Source organism: Cygnus atratus, chromosome 3, assembly GCF_013377495.2.
Source record: "Cygnus atratus isolate AKBS03 ecotype Queensland, Australia chromosome 3, CAtr_DNAZoo_HiC_assembly, whole genome shotgun sequence".
NCBI lineage: Eukaryota > Metazoa > Chordata > Aves > Anseriformes > Anatidae > Cygnus > Cygnus atratus.
The window spans coordinates 110,041,534-110,056,386 of NC_066364.1; the positions used below are offsets into that span (position 1 = coordinate 110,041,534).

The 14,853-nt window shown below is 53.0% G+C and overlaps 1 protein-coding gene across 4 annotated transcripts; it reads left to right on the forward strand.

The window, feature by feature from the left end:
• The first annotated feature begins 980 nt into the window (after nt 1–980).
• On the forward strand, nt 981–14,400 carry CEP68 (centrosomal protein 68). 4 transcript variants are annotated; one of them, XM_035553000.2, is made up of 8 exons: nt 985–1,034; nt 1,314–4,060; nt 7,120–7,527; nt 8,431–9,885; nt 11,221–11,343; nt 11,724–11,820; nt 12,770–12,924; nt 13,979–14,400. In XM_035553000.2, the coding sequence occupies exons 2-8, from the start codon at nt 4,052–4,054 to the stop codon at nt 14,027–14,029; spliced, it is 2,298 nt and encodes a 765-aa protein (XP_035408893.1). In that variant the 5' UTR covers nt 985–1,034; nt 1,314–4,051; the 3' UTR covers nt 14,030–14,400. The 4 variants fall into 4 exon arrangements, with proteins under 4 accessions (XP_050565734.1, XP_035408893.1, XP_035408891.1 ...); XM_035552998.2 differs by having other exon boundaries at nt 1,314–1,745; XM_050709777.1 differs by lacking the exon at nt 1,314–4,060 and having other exon boundaries at nt 981–1,034.
• The last annotated feature ends 453 nt before the right edge of the window (nt 14,401–14,853 follow it).

Consider the following 14,853-nt stretch of genomic DNA (forward strand, 5'->3'; position numbering starts at 1 on the left):
CAAAGCGGCTCCAACAGTTCTTTCTTTCCCCTGCAGCACTATTAATATCCCTAGCAATGCTCTGGGAACACATAGGTCAGGCCCAAGCCCTGCGTTTGCTGATGTCTCCCCCAAACATTTGCGTTGTTAGACTGAAACTTGATGCTGAAGCCAGTGCGAATGCTCTGCAAGAGTATGTGGTGCACGCCCAGGCCTTGGGTTTCCTCGCTGAGCATTAACTGCCTGGCTTGTAGTGTGAGACCACTCAAATTGGAAGAGATTACAGACCGAAGTGGTGAAAACCCCACAAACAAAATGGAGACTTCGATCCCAACTTTCCAGAGGACAGAAGTACAGCACTTTCATGTTTGATCATTGCAAGCAAGCACTGCTTTGTGTCGTAGGTACGGGAATTGCTCCTGAAGTGCCAGCACCCGCAGAACGGATTAAATCCTTCCTCTTCGTTGCAGAGACTTCTCGCTGGGAAGCTCAGGTCCTGAGCTCTCAGACCAACAGGAAAATGTCCGCATCGGTGTTCGCCAACCGTGAGTGACCTGGGGTAGGAGCTTGGCTGGCTTTGGCAGCGTGATACGGATGAAAGAAGGTCTGGCAGCTTTGGAGGCACACAAAGCTTCAACCAGGCGAGCTCCATGCAAACCAGCACCCAGCTGCCTTCGCTTCACCCTTTCCACTTGGCTGAAATCAGCACGGCAGGCAGCCGGCTCCCTGGGGCAACACGCTACGTTTTAAGGGGCTTCCCCTTCACGGGGGACATGGCTCTTTTTTGCGTGAACCCCCCACGAACCCGTCCCAGGAGCGCCGGGCCCTGCCCTGCCGCAGCCTCCCAGCCCCTCCGAAGCAGCCCTGAAAAAAGAAAAGGGGGGGGGGGGGGTCCTCCGGTAGGGGAGGGGGGCGCACGCCCCGCTCCTATTGGCCGGCAGCTCGCCGCGCTCCCATTGTGACGCGGCGCCCCGCGCTCCCATTGGCTAAGACGCAGGGGAAAGGGGCGCGGTGCCGGGGCCGGGGGAGAGCGGGGGTGCTGGGGCCGCTGCTCGGTAGGTGCGGGCCGGGCCCGGGCTCGGGCCCGGGGGTGCGGGGCTCGGGGGGGTCCTGGGGAGCTGCTGGGGGGGATCCGGGGGCTCCGTGAGCCCGGGGAGTGTCCGTGGGGAGAAGCGGGCGGCTTCTGCTGTTTTGGCCCCTCTCCGTTAGAGGTAGCGGTGTTGCAGCTGTGGTTGCTGCGTTAATAGGGCATGCTTCGGTGGGTCCTGCTGGTCTTCTCCTTTTTTGGTGGGGTTGAAGTACGATTTCGAGCCTTTTTTTTTTTTTTTTTTTAGCCGCAGAAGGGCTTTTCGGGAGAAAAGCATGCCAGAAAAAGAAAAATAGCAATGAAAAAAAAAAAATCCTGCAGGCCCAAAAAGCAATGCTGGTGTGGGTGTGATCCCAAAACAGCAAAAAGAAGTGCCCGGGAGTGCGTGTGATCCCCAAACAAAAAGAAGTGCCCGGGAGTGCGTGTGATCCCCAAACAAAAAGAAGTGCCAAGCTGAGCAGGACCCCGGGACGGAAGCTCTGGCCGCGTCACCGCTTTTGTTGCAGCCCGTGGGCCGAGCGATGGCGGTGGAACGCAGCGGGTTGGGGCAGAGCCCTTGTTTTCCACCGAGTTTTGTGGCAACTTTTTGGCAGGCAGCTTCCTCTTGACAATGGGAAAAAGTCGAGGGATCGCTTTCCGAAGAGATCCCGTTACTCCTTCTGGACTTGCCCCTGTTGAGGTGAATAAAAAGCTTTTTGTTTTCATTCATTGTTTTATCTGAGAAATGGCCATGAGTGCTGTTTCTGTGCTGCTCCATTGCTGGTGAGACAACTGAGGGCTCCGCTGTAGTGAGGATTTCTGGCTGCTTTCCTGGGGTTTTAAGGCCAGTGGAAAGTCTCCGCTGTGCCTAAAGCCGTGGCAGTACGTCACTTTGTGGCTGTGTCGAGGTTCTCTTTGTCCTGGCCAAGGGCTGGGGCTCGCATCCCGTCATGGGGCTCGATCTTGGTGCGTCCTGGCCACCGGCAACATAAACTTCAGTGTTACTAGTATTGGAAAATGGTGAGAAACCTTACTGTCTAGGTGCTCTTGGGAATTGTAGCTTAGTGCATTAGTAGTAGTAGGAGGAGTGTTTGAAAATTTACAGAAACTGCATTTTCAGTCTGTTTTTAAATACGACTTATTGTCCAGCTGCCCTGAGTGTGTGGGCTGTAGGTATCTGTTATTATTGGGCTGACTGACGCGAGACTTAAGCCACTAAATCTGGTAGAAATAGCAATGTACAGCATCTCTTTAAAATAAAGAGGTGTGCCAAGGTTGGTCGTTAATTAACGCACATGAAATTTAAACCTATGAAGTATGCTTTGATACCTTGCTAAGCTTTTCTTTCTTGTCTGTTTTTTCTAATTTTAATTCACTGGTTGTAAAGGCATTTGTGTCCTAACCTGTGGGTTTCTCGAGCCCTGCTGGCTGATAGGATTTGGATGGAATTGAAAATCTGGATCACTTCTGAATGTACAGAAAGAGCGGCTTCCTGCTTGTGTGCCGGCTGCAGGGGATGTGAATACATCTTACTGTGGTAACTTCAAGCCCCCGGGGAGGGTTTAATTGAAAGGATTATGTTCATGTGAACAGCGTGATGTACTGTAAATACATATTAATGATGAGAGAGAATTGCATAGAGAAGGGAAGAGCATTTCTTAAGCCGTGAAGTCAGGGACTGAGCCTACATCCCAAACGGTTGGGTTTGTGTTAGCTTCTCGGAGATCCAGCCATAAATGCCTGCCTGCTGCTTAATGACGGCACAGGGAAGGCACTGCGAGCATGTGAAACATGCCAGCAAGAAGGGAGCGAGCTGCTGGGACGTCCGCTCACATCCTGATCACCAGTGATGTCCCCTGCTCAGTCGCCTGCTTTTTGTCGGGAAGGAAAGCACCAAAAAGGGTGAGTGCGAGGTAGGACAGGGGACAGGCAGGCTGTTAGGCTCTGAAAGGGATACTGGGATTTAATACGTGGTACCTTAAAATTTGTCAGCCTGGCTGTTATTTTTGCACGTTAGGCCGTTTGGGTTAGAACAGCAGGAATCCAACTGCAAGTGTCACTTCTCCCTGGTGCACAGACCCTGGCTTTCAAAGCCAAGCACACAAATATATCTCAGAGGATTTTCTGGGCATTTAAATCACCTGTAAGTTGGACTTGACCTTTTGGCATTCGATTCGCCAGGACTTCTGTGCGTGACTTGTTCAAACAAAACATGGAAATTAGTTCTGAAAGCAAAGTAGCTGGCTGGAAACCAGTTAGGACTGCCAAACAATAGCGTGCTGCCTCTTGGGATCCAGAAGACCACCGTCATCAAAACTGTACCGAATACTTGAAGAAACTGCGTGTGCTGTGCTGGTGCAACAGAGAACAGAGGTGGATTTGTGAGCTTGTGAGTGTTTTGGGATGCTGTTGCTGTTAGCATCACAAATTTACCTATTGCTAAGCAAGATAGATAAGCACATGTATCTTTTTATGATACACTTGCATAATATGTAAAAGGGGTAGGTTTATTAATTACTTTCCTTGCAATTACCATGCCGTTTTACCTGGATATCCAATTTTTTCGGGGGGGTAAAAAGAGCACAAAATTATCAATTTTAGGATAAAATGATAATGCATAGGACTGTACGTGATAGTGACCTGAGTGACCGTGACAAATAAGCGAATGAATCCAGGTGATGGCTAGAGGAACAGCCCGGGGTGGAGGGTTGGGAGAGTCCAGGCGTTATCTGCCCGCCACCGCAGCTGCTGCCACGCTGAATATAGCAGCCTAGCACTTGCACGGCGATCATGTTCCCCAAGGCCGTCAGCATTCAGGAAGGAGGAAGATAACACAGGAGCAGCTACAGTGCCTGCTGCGGGTCACGTCAGGGATCCGGTCTCCCCTGGAGCCCCAGCACGTCGTCCCGCTGCCCTCGTGCTATAGAAGCACGTTGGCTCTGCCTGTGGGAGCACCTTGCTCGTCGGGGAGGCAGGTCATAAAACCAGCTCACAACAAAGGCGCTGATGGAGGGTGTGAGTATTGCCTTGCTCCCCACTTCCAAGTATTGTTTGAATTGGTGGCTTTAAGGTTTCTGCCCTCTCTGTTCAGTGCTGAGGACAGAGCTCTGCTCCTGAGCCCTCGTGCTAGGGACCAGCTTCTCTCTACCCCCTGCTGCAAACCCACCTGCAGCCCGTTCCTGCCTGCTGCTTGGCCTGAGCACACCTGACAGGGGTGACCTTTGTAGCCTGGGCTGTGCTGTGCAGGCAAATGGGGAGCAAGGGAGGCTGAAACAAGCGGGGAGGGGACAGGTGGGCACAGGGCTCCAGAAAAGCCACGCAACCCCCTGCCGTTTGCAGCAGCACAGCCGCCAGCCCCATCTTCTTCAGCCTGCACTGAAATCACACTCAGAGCATGCAGAACTCACCCTGGTGGTCGCAGGCTCAGGCAGCTGCACGGGGCCTCGTGCTCTGCAGAGCACTGTCACCAGGACTGTGCCTGCCTTTCCTTACTTTAAGTGGCAGAAAGCTCCAAAACGCTTCTTCCTCGCAGCGTGTCGCTGCTTGAAGTGACCTCTTGCTGCCATCCCTTTATAGTGAGAGGCCAGGGTCCCAGGGAAAAAATGGGAGAAAAAAGATGATTTTAAAAAGCAATAATAATAATTTCACCCTCTTTCTTTCCTCCTTTTTTTAAAGTTGAATTTGCTCTTGGTGCTCCCTTGGCTGGCCTCTTTTTGTTCTGTCGCTGGCCCAGCTGCAGCTGGATGAGCACCAGCAAAACCAGTCCATGTTTTCCTCGTGCTCGGCGCTGGTGTTGCTGGAAGATGCCTTGGTGCTCAGGGAGCTCTGAGGAGCTTTGCCAGATGCAGCTTTGCCAGATGCATGCCTGTGACCGAGCAGCGCGAAGCCTGGACGCGGGGAGTTTGGCAGCACCGCTTTCGCTGCTTGGCTGCCTCTGCAGGGAGCCCACCAGGTGTCATTTGTTCCTTGGAGTACCTCTGACTCCTGCTAGCTTGGCAAATGCAAGCAGAGGCGCTCAGCGCTGGCCCACATTTGCAAAACAAGATTCCCCGTGTGCTATTTCCAGTCGCCTTGATTTAGCTAAACGTAGCGAGCCTGTGTTTCTTTGAAAGCCAGGAGCGCGGCTTTGCTGACAGAGATCATCCTGTGGCCTGAACTGCTGCTTGTTCCCATGACTTCTGCTTTCCCCGGAGGGGGGAGTATTTGTTGCCTGAAGTTATGATCTTGAATCTGCCCAGACCCAGCTAGCCTAATTAGTAAGCGCTTTAAAACCTGCCACATGCTTGTTAGCTTAAATTGCCTCTGTCCTCTGCAAGCCTTTGTTGGGAGCTTCCACCTAGGGGGGATTAGAGAGCTCGTAGGCTCCCTGTTTGGGGACCTGTGCAGCAGTGTGCTAGCTGACAAGATGGATCATTCACGTTACCATTTTATTGGCTTAGTGAGCATTAAAGGACACCAGCCGAAGCACGCTCTTCCTTCCCTCTGTAGATAGACGCCGAGTGCAGTGAGGATCAGCACTTTGCCCCATTGCTGGTTGTTGTTTTTGGTGATGTTTGCTCTGAGCTACACTGCATCAGAGCTCGGAGGCGAGCAGAGGCCCTGCAGGTCGTAACCTCGAGAGGCTGCCAGTGGGATTTGATGCTGCCAAGTGCCTCACCCCGCCTGGGGGGAGCCCTGCCCTCTTTACAGGGTGCTGGGAGGGGGCAAATTTGAGCCACTGAGGTCTGAAACGCAGAGCTGCTTCTGCATCACGAGGGTATGCAAACAGCACAAGCTTTAGTTACAGTGGTGGGCTGTGTGCTGTAACAAGCTCATTTTTCACATTTTTTTTTAAATTTGGCTTTTTGCCGGGATTCTTTGTTTCCTAACAGTGCTCGGTGTGCATTATTAAAACCCAACTCTTCTACCCTGTTGCAGCTTCTCACCGGGGGTCCAGCAAGGGCAGCAAGAGGGTGCTGGCAGAGCATCCTTGTGCGTGGAGTGCCTGCGGAGCCCGAATCCATCCCCGGCAGGAGCTGGGTGCCCATCCCACCTCCCCAGCACCCTCTCAGGACTTTGCCCAAGCGTCAGGAGCAGCTGCTAAAGCAAACAAACCCAATACAAGGGCAGCTCCTTGTGCCCCGGCCACATGGCTCCTCGAGAGGCTGCGACGCGTTGTCTCGTGTTGCTCGGCCTGCAGTAGGCCCTCTCCTTGGCTTCCCAAACCGTCACTGTGTGGGTGGAAATTAGGAGTGGTCTGAAAGCCAGTCACCTGAGATGGCTTTTGTCAGACCTGTCTGAGCTGACAGGCGTGCTCTGGCGTGTGTACGTGTGTGAATCAGAGGCCGAAACCAGAGAGAAAGGAGCCCCACATATTTACAGGGCTCCGGGGCTCAGGCTTCAGGAGAGCTGTCTGATGGTTCTGCAGTGAGATGCAGTGGGCTTGGCTCTACAGCTTGCTTGCAAATGTGTCATCAGCTGAGCAAGTGTTTCCACTAATTACTTTCACAAGAAGTTGATTTCATGAACACTTGTGAGTTGGGGTAGAAGTTGCACAGCGCAGTGCCAAGATTTGGGTTTTATAGCCTCCTACCTCCCCCTCTAACTTTTTTTTATATACTTTTGACTTCTGGGTGGCTTCCATTTCAAGTTTTTTGTATTTATCTTTTAAAAAAAACTCAACTTTCCACCTCAGCACCCTTCAGGGCTCAGCCACGTTAATACATGCTTTAGGTTCTAATTAATGATGTCTCATCTGGGCCCAGTGAACTGTTGGTGAGGTTGGCTATTCATTCAGGACAGAGCTGTGCCGTGCCAGCGAGGTGTAAAACACAGGTTTGTTCCCGGAGCGGTAAGAGCTTTAATTAGTTTGTGCCTGCACGCCTTGTCATGGAAACCAGGAAACACTGGTCGGACTGGAAGGCCACTTTGCTCTTCCCTGTGTTCACTTGATGTTCCTATACGTGATTTTTATGATTTAGGGGGTTTGCTCCAGAACATGCTTATGGTCTTTGCTATTAAACATAGCCAGCTTCTTTGCTTCGTGAGGAGATGAGGGGAGGTGATGAGGTGCTGCCGTGCGTTGTGTGTTTCAGAGAGCCCAGGCCGCAGCAGCACCTCTCAGGAGTTCTGTGCCGATGGCCTTGGATGTGGGAAAATCCCTCTCTGAAGCCTCGCTGAGCCAGAAGGCCAAGTGCTATGGAAGGTGGGACTACACAGACATACACACGGACTGCCCAGAGCTGGCTGACAGCGTGCACTGGCTCTTAGAGGCAGAGGAAGCCAAACCCTCCCTGAAAGGGATGGAGAGCCTGGGAAAGAGTGGACACGGTTGCTTGGTCGCTGGTATCACCCAGAGAGGCTCGAGCTACTGCAGAGAAGCGTCTTCAGCCCCCACGTCCAGATTTCCCAGGGTCCCTTCGGCACCCACATCCAGAGCCGCTCGTGGCGGTGATTCCCATCCTCACCTCAGCCACCATTTCCTCTCCTCGGAAGAGCAGCAGGTAAGAGGGTTGTACTGCCTGCTGCTGCTGTGTCAGGCCCAGGCAAGGTGGGGATTTGTTTGTCTGGGCCCTGTGAAAGAGGGAAGGAGTGTTTGCCCCAAAGAGCTTTCATTTCAAGTGGAAGGAGAGGCCCAGAGGTGAGGGACCTTGTCTGACATCAAACAAAATCCTTCTGTAGCGCAGAAGGAAAGTACACATCCCCTGACACTGCGTTTGCTGCCCTGCCAGCTGCTGCGTGCTTGAAACCATGCTGAGGTGAGCCAGAAACACCCTCACCCCAAGCAGGAAGGAGAAGCCCTTCGGTTTTAAGCAGTTAAAAACATCAGCGCTTAAAAATGTGAGCTGGGGGTGTTGGCAGGAGGCAGCTGCTGGGGGCTTCCCTTCTCCCGCAGCGGGGAAGGGATCGGGCACCGATGCCCAAGCTGTTGCCTTGGTTCCTGCGTTGCCGCCGTGGAGCTGGAAGCTGCTCAAGATGGAGCTCCTTAAGTAACAGTGCCTGTGGCTGCCAAATGACTCACGCAGCCTTCCAAGTCCTCGAGATGCCTTTCCGTAAAAACAAATCCCGTGCAGGCCCGGAGGAGCTGCGTGCAGTCCCACAGAAGGAGCAGGGTTCACGTTCGAGCCTCCTCTTCGGGCAGATCCCGGGCTGGGCTTTTATCTCTGTAGCCTGGCTGCATGAAGGGGCTTTTTGTCCAGGCACAGAATGCGAGTATTATTCACCATTCCCTAAGTGTCAGAAATGTTTCTCCCGGTTCTTTCTGCTGGGGTTTCCCAGCGGTGTAGGAGGCGTGTAACACAGCAGAGGTTGTAAACCGAGCAAGCGTGTGAATTACCTTCATTTTATGCCTCTCTCTCTCTTTTTTCTCCCCTCCCTGGGTCCCTCATCCATGGATGTCCAAGCAGACGAAAATGGTGGGCTGCTTGGAGCCCGTGTCCAGCGCTCCCAACGCGCAGAGCTCCACAGAGGTGAGCAGCATTGCGGACGTCTCTCACGACATCTCTACCAGCCAGTACAGCCAAAGACCCCCGTCCCCCTTCTCCTCCACCCTGGAGTCCTTGCCTCAGCCGACTCCCCTCAGCCCTTCGCGGAGCCGCTCCAGATCGAGCTTCTCTACCCTCTCTTTAGAAGAAAACAGCGCCTCCGAGCAGCGGGAGGTGAAGCAATCCCCGGGCTCGCCAGCTGGTTTGGACGTGCCTCCTGCAGCCACCGCCGCCTGGGACCTGCGGCGTCGGCCAGGCGTGACGGAAGGGAAGGCACCGCGGGCACATGAGTTGCTTGCTCCTCCGCTGGATGACCACATAACTGTGGGGCGTGTGAGGAAGATGTCATCCTACCAGGCTGATTACTGGGCGTGCGCCATTCCGGACTCCTTGCCCCCTTCCCCAGACCGTCAGTCACCCCACTGGAACCCCAACAAGGAGTATGAGGACTTACTGGATTACACCTATCCGCTGAGGCCGAGGTACAAGTTTGGAAAGGCGCCAGAGCCTTTCTTCCACGATTCAGGAATAGATTTGGACAGCTTTTCCCTTTCTCCCGAGGGCACTCTGACATCCACCAGCGTCTACGGTCAAGGTTGGCAGGCTCAGGGAAGCAGAGAAAATCCACATCAGGGGTTTGGGGCCTCTGTGAGGAGATACTCAACCCCGGTGTCTAGAAAACCAGGCTGTGTGAGAGCTATCTCATACTGTGAACCTTCAGCCACTGCAAAAGCATCTGTTACAAAGAGTGCTTCCTCTAATGGCACAGCGGGTCCTTCCAGAGGTTTTCCTAAGGACTTAAGGATGGAGATAGCGGGGCTGAGTTCATTTGATCGCCCTGATGTGGATGGGAGAAGCTGGTGCCATTTGAAAGGGAGCCCCTCTTCAAGTTACAAAGGACAGGCAAAAAGCACTAGCAGGTTTTTACCGACAACACAAGTGCTCCCCCTGAGGAAAGAGTGGGATGGTGATGAAGAATTTCTTTCCCTGCCTCCTCGGCTCAGGGAGCTGGAGAGGTTGTCTCAGATCTTGTCCGAACTTTCCTTAACTGAAAGGACATCCAGGCAAGACCACCAAACCCCTCCACCTTACGGCGACAGCAAGTCCGAGCGGTCTCCTTTCAGAGCAGCATGCAGCAGACACCAAAGAGAGAGCACCGAAGGTTTTGTTGGGCTGTGTCAACCCTACAGCTCCCAAAAGCCCAGCTGGGAAAACACTGGATCGTGTAGCCAGGTCGATAGGGATGCTCTGAGCAGGCTTCACCTACCTGCAGATGTCAGGGGCGCGTTGGACGGGATGTGCCCCAGTGAGCTGGGTGCTAAGCGGCATCCTAAAGAGAAGGGCCAGCAGGGCGAGTCCCTGGCCCAGTGCATTAAGGTAAGCTAAGACCAGAAACTGAAGCATATTCTGGGAAGATCTCGTGTGCAGCATGCCTATATTTAGTTCCTGGCCTCCCAGTGCCTTTTGCATGATGTTTGGTCCCTGGCAGCTGGTAGTAATTTATGCAGGGCGGCTCACTGGAGCAGATGATTTCTTTTGATGGAGCAAGAACCTCTCTGGCAGTGAAGGGTTTTGCAGCCTCACAGCATTTCTGGTGTCTGGGGTATCCCCGCTGGTGGTCTGAGTCCACCTAAAGGTAGCCACAGCTTTTTGGGAGGGCTTGAATTTCAGGGTGCAGCCACACTGCAGAACAGAGGTGTGTGTCTGCCCTGGACCTTCCCCTGTAACGCTCCTTAGCGGCGGGTGCAGCAGCACAAACAAATTCTTCCCATTTTAGTGCCTTACTTTCCAGGCTCGCCTCTCCCAGGGCTCAGCGTCGTGGGGCTGGGCTTGACGGAAGTGTGGTGATTTGTCTTCCCAAGCCCTTCCTTCCTGCAGCAAAGCTGCAAGATACAAGAGCCAGGGGCAGGCTGGACCTGGCCAGCACGAAACCTGTGTTTGCTGCCTGCTCCATCGCTCCAGGCTTTTTGATGTGGCGTGACCATCCCTGCAGCTCAGCCCCGGCTCGCTCGCCTTCCCCAGACTGGGTCTTGCCTGTAGATATAATAAGGCCAGGCAGGCTTTGTCTGGGAAGTTTCCCAGGTGTATCTGGTTATCGTGCCCCAGAGCCAGGGAGAAGCAGCTCAGCTTTTTAACAAAACTCAGCTCCTGAGGAGCAGAAGCGGGGCTGGAGGCTGGTTTCAGCGGGAGCAGAGGCCCCAGGGTTTTACACAGCATCTTACAAAAACAATCCCTTACCAAGACGCTTTAAAAATAAATGGAAGCACTTAATTGAACGAGACAAACCCTCAGGGAGAAGAAACTGCAAATTAACTCGGTGGGTCTGGTTTGCCACAAGGAGGAGGGCGTTTCTATGGCAGGGAGGTGGTAGAGGCAAAGCCCCTCCTTCAGCCTGGGTGCTGCTGGCTTTTGACACCTCTCCATAGCAGCCATTTCATGGCGACGCTTGCTTCTTTCCACATGGTATTTTGGGTATGTTTAGGGGGTTAATTTCCTTCGTGCCTTTTTTTTTTCCTTGTCTTTTTTCTGTTGACCTGAGCTTAGGGATGTTTGTGTGCTGGGAGGGATGGCAGACGCCACTGGCTCTGCAGAAGGGGAGCAGCAGGGAGCAGGTGCTCTCCGAAAGGCTGCTCAGTCGTGTATCCCTGCTGCTGCCTCTTCTTTGTTAGAGAAATAGATAAGTAATGCCTTTTGTTATGATTTGTTAAGTAGATGTTTTGCTGCCAGCTGGAAGAGCTCATTTGCTGGCTGTATGATGTAGCAGACCTCACGGACAGCTGGATACCGCCGACGCCGGACGCTGTGAGCGTGAAGGCAGCGCTGTGCCGTTACTTGGTAGGTTTCACCCTCATCTCTTCTTCCTCTCCACGCAGTGCTGCAGGCAGGAACGCTTCGCATCGGCCTCGACTGGGTCTGTGCAGCAGCAGCGAGGCAGGGACGTGTCTCTGCATAGGGTAGATAAGTACCTGAAGCTGGCGTCTGGCGCTGGGAGCACAGGCTGGGTGCCCCACGCCCTCTCGGGGCTTCCTGAGCTGCAGCACGGAGCGAGGCACCACCCAGGCAGGTGCTGCAGAGTGCAGCGGGTGTGCAGAGCCAAATCTGGGACCTGCGTGGGGAGAAGCACTCCCCCGGCAGCGTGTGGCCGTGCAGCACAGGCGGGTCTTCCAGGTGTGTGCTGCCCCAAACACTTGTAAGCAGCGCTCCTCTCCTCCTAGGAGTTCAGGAAGGACGTGGCTGACCACCAGAGTCTGACAGAGAGCGTGCTGCAGCAGGGAGAAGCTCTCCTCGAGTGCATGGCATCGAATTCACCAGGTGAGAGGGGCCTTTGGGTGGGGATTGGGGGAACGGGCACTTCCACCTGGCTGCTCGCAGGCACATCTGGCAGTGCTGGCACTGGCATCTGCCCCCAAAATCCCTGGCCCCACGGGGGTAGGGGTGGAGACGTGGTGGGCAGAGTTTGCCATTCAGCAGCTCTGGGAGGTCGGAGACAGATTTTAGGGAAAGGACTGATGCTGCTGAGGTTTACACCTCTGTTGCTGCCTGGAGGTGCTGGTGCTGCCCTGTGCCTTGACCTTGCTTCACGCCACCCCATCCATCACGGGTGCTTGCTGCTCGTGTGGGTGATGGATGTGTTTCTGCCTCCTGTGGGCGCCGCCTTAGGCTTTATCTTAACCACTGCCCGGCCAGCTCCTGCCGGGCCCTGGGTTGCTGTCAGCCTGCAGCTGGGAGAAAATTCTTTCATCCAGCACAGGAGAGGGTGATTTTTACGCCCTGCTTGCAGTGGGTGAATCCCAGAGCTGGTAGCAGCAATTTGGGGCCCCCCAGTATTTCTAAAGGAAAGACCGCACAGACTGCTCAGGGTGGTAGGGACACTGGAAAGGTGAAGGGAGCCCACAAACGGTGTGTGGCCACACGTGGCTCTCTGTGGGTTTTTGGGTCCCCAAAACCCCGTGTCTGCAGTCACTAAAGGGTTTTTAGTGGTCTGGGTTTGCATCCAGATGGATCTTTTTTTTTTTTTTTTTACATGGTCCTAAAGGAGGTTTCCCACGTCTGTTTGAGCACATCTTTGGGAGCCCCTGTTTTTGTAATCAGCCTTAAGCTGGAGCCTCCTGGGTCACTTCCCGCTGCGCCTGTAACATTGCATCACAGTTTGGAAGGGGCAGCCGTCAGCTTAGTGGTGTCTGCCAGGAACCCTTTTCTTTGTTCTTCCAGCCTGAATTGTCACATTAATACTGCCTCCTCCATCCTTTCTGTTTTCCAGCTTTGAAAGAAACGCTGGGCTTGATTGCGAAGCAGTCAGAAGAGCTGGAGAGCCACGCGGAGCGCTTGTACAAGTCGGTTCTGGCTGCTGTGGATCCTGTGCAGGGGGAGGACAGGGAGCAGGATGACAGCACGCGACAGGCAGCAGCTCAGTGGGTAAGCAGGGGAGCAAACCGGCCCTTCCCTGGAGGTGGGAGAGAGGGAAGCATAGGAAGAGAAGCACTTAAATTAGCACACTGTAAATCAGGCTTTTTTTTTTTAATCTGATGTTTGCAAGGCCTGGAAGGAGAGAAAACTGAGGGTGATCTCGAAAGGGATGCCCTTAGTCTTCAAGTGTGTCAGGGACAGAGCAGTGCATTGGAGAACCCGCTGCTGAGACAAGAGTGTGGTGAGGGCGCTGCCAGCGTGTCAGAGGGACGCATCGAGCAGGCAAGCACTAAACGCAGGGTGCAGGGTATGGGATTTCAGCAGCCCAGGCACAGGCAGCTGCTTTACCGAAATCACTGAGCAGCAGGGAAGAGTGAGATGGCTCTCTTCTGTTTCCTCACAGAAAAATTGTACTCCTCATTTAATGGTGGGAAAGGGAAGCGAGGCAATCCAGGTGTAAAATATGGGCTAGAAAACTTGTTGGCTGACTTCTTGAACACCTCCCTTCAATTACAATGGCAGAGACAACAGCATTTCGGGAGGGAATGACAGGAGTGTGAGAGTAAGGGGTGAGGGGACATTTGTATTGAGTGGTGATTGAGGGCGAAGTCACATCGGAGTAGATCCGGACAGATTTCCCTAAGCCATTGGAGCGGTAACTGGGAATTGCTATAAAACTGTGTCCTTACGAAATGACTGCTGGTGCTAGCAAGGAGCCCAGTGCAGGGCCGCAGGAAGCTGCTCCTGCATGCCCAGAGGTAGGAATTCAGGAGCTGGAAGATAACTGGGTTCTGGGGGAGGAGGGAGGTTAGCTCAAGAATTTCAATTTCTCCCTGGCTCACTTTAAAATTTTGGCTTGCAGAGGGGAAAGATATTTCCAGAACTTTAGAAGAGTAACAATATATTGCATAGCTTTTTTTGTTTTTAAATTGACTAATGAATATAGCTGTACCCTACACGCTACAGAGGACAGGTGGAGGTGATTCAGGTACAGTGTGCATTCATTGTTTTTGTTTTGTTCCTGTGCAGTGGCTGCAATCCCAAACTTTCCGCTTTATTTCAGGTGCTGCCTCCATCAGACCTGGGCTTTGTTGGCTGCTCTCAGGATGGCTGAGCAGAACCGCAGCACGCAACAAACCGCTACGTCCAACTCCTGCAGAGATGCCAAAACGCGTTGAATCACTGTGTCTGGAGTTAGCCAGCCCGGGCTGATTTCAACTTGTTTTTTACTGTGGCTTGAGACAGGCAAGCTGTGCAGTTACTTGGCTACTTGTATTTCTACTTAATATTGCTGACTAAGTTGGGGGTTTTGTGAGTGAGGAATGTACAGCTGGTTCTTTTCTCCTTTTTTTTTATGTAGCGTTCCCTTTTACTGAAGTGGCCTGTTCCATACATTAGCAAAATGTCAGGCACACGCTTTTTTAATCTGAGTAATCCATAGTGTGCAGTGCAACTCCTAAGTAAAGCTGTGTGATTATAATAGAAGTGTTCTCATTTTGTGTTTATACCCTTCAAAAATAGCTGCCGGAAGCCAAGAACTAGCAGCTCTTTCTGGTTCTTGGGAGCAAACAGAACTCTTCCTTACAATTACCATCCACTGCTGCGGCAGTGCCTCTTTAATGTTGTGTTAGGCAGAAATGCGAAGAGCCAATGCTGTGGGTGGCTCCTGATGAAGTAACAAGCAGGTGCGTACTCAGGCAAGCTGTGTGTGAACTGCTGCTGCCCCTTGCAGTAGTTCTGCGAACACAGTGCTGTTTCCCTGTGTGAAGAGGATGGAGCCATTCCCTCACAGCTCGCACTGCTCATTGGTGCTAGCAAAGCCATTGGAAAGGGCTCCCAAACCCTTTCTGCCATAGAAAAGGGCAGGCCTGAATTAACAAGGTAAGTGGCCAAAAAAATAAAAAGTTACAGCCAATTACAGACTGTTGGTACTTGGTT

Coding starts and splice junctions, on each gene's coding strand:
- CEP68 (XM_035552998.2), top strand. CDS start 1,677: ATGGGAAAAAGTCGAGGGATCGCTTTCCGAAGAGATCCCGTTACTCCT. Junction 1,746..7,119: donor CTGGACTTGCCCCTGTTGAG/GTGAATAAAAAG, acceptor TGTGTGTTTCAG/AGAGCCCAGGCCGCAGCAGC. Junction 9,886..11,220: donor CCCTGGCCCAGTGCATTAAG/GTAAGCTAAGAC, acceptor TTTGTTAAGTAG/ATGTTTTGCTGCCAGCTGGA.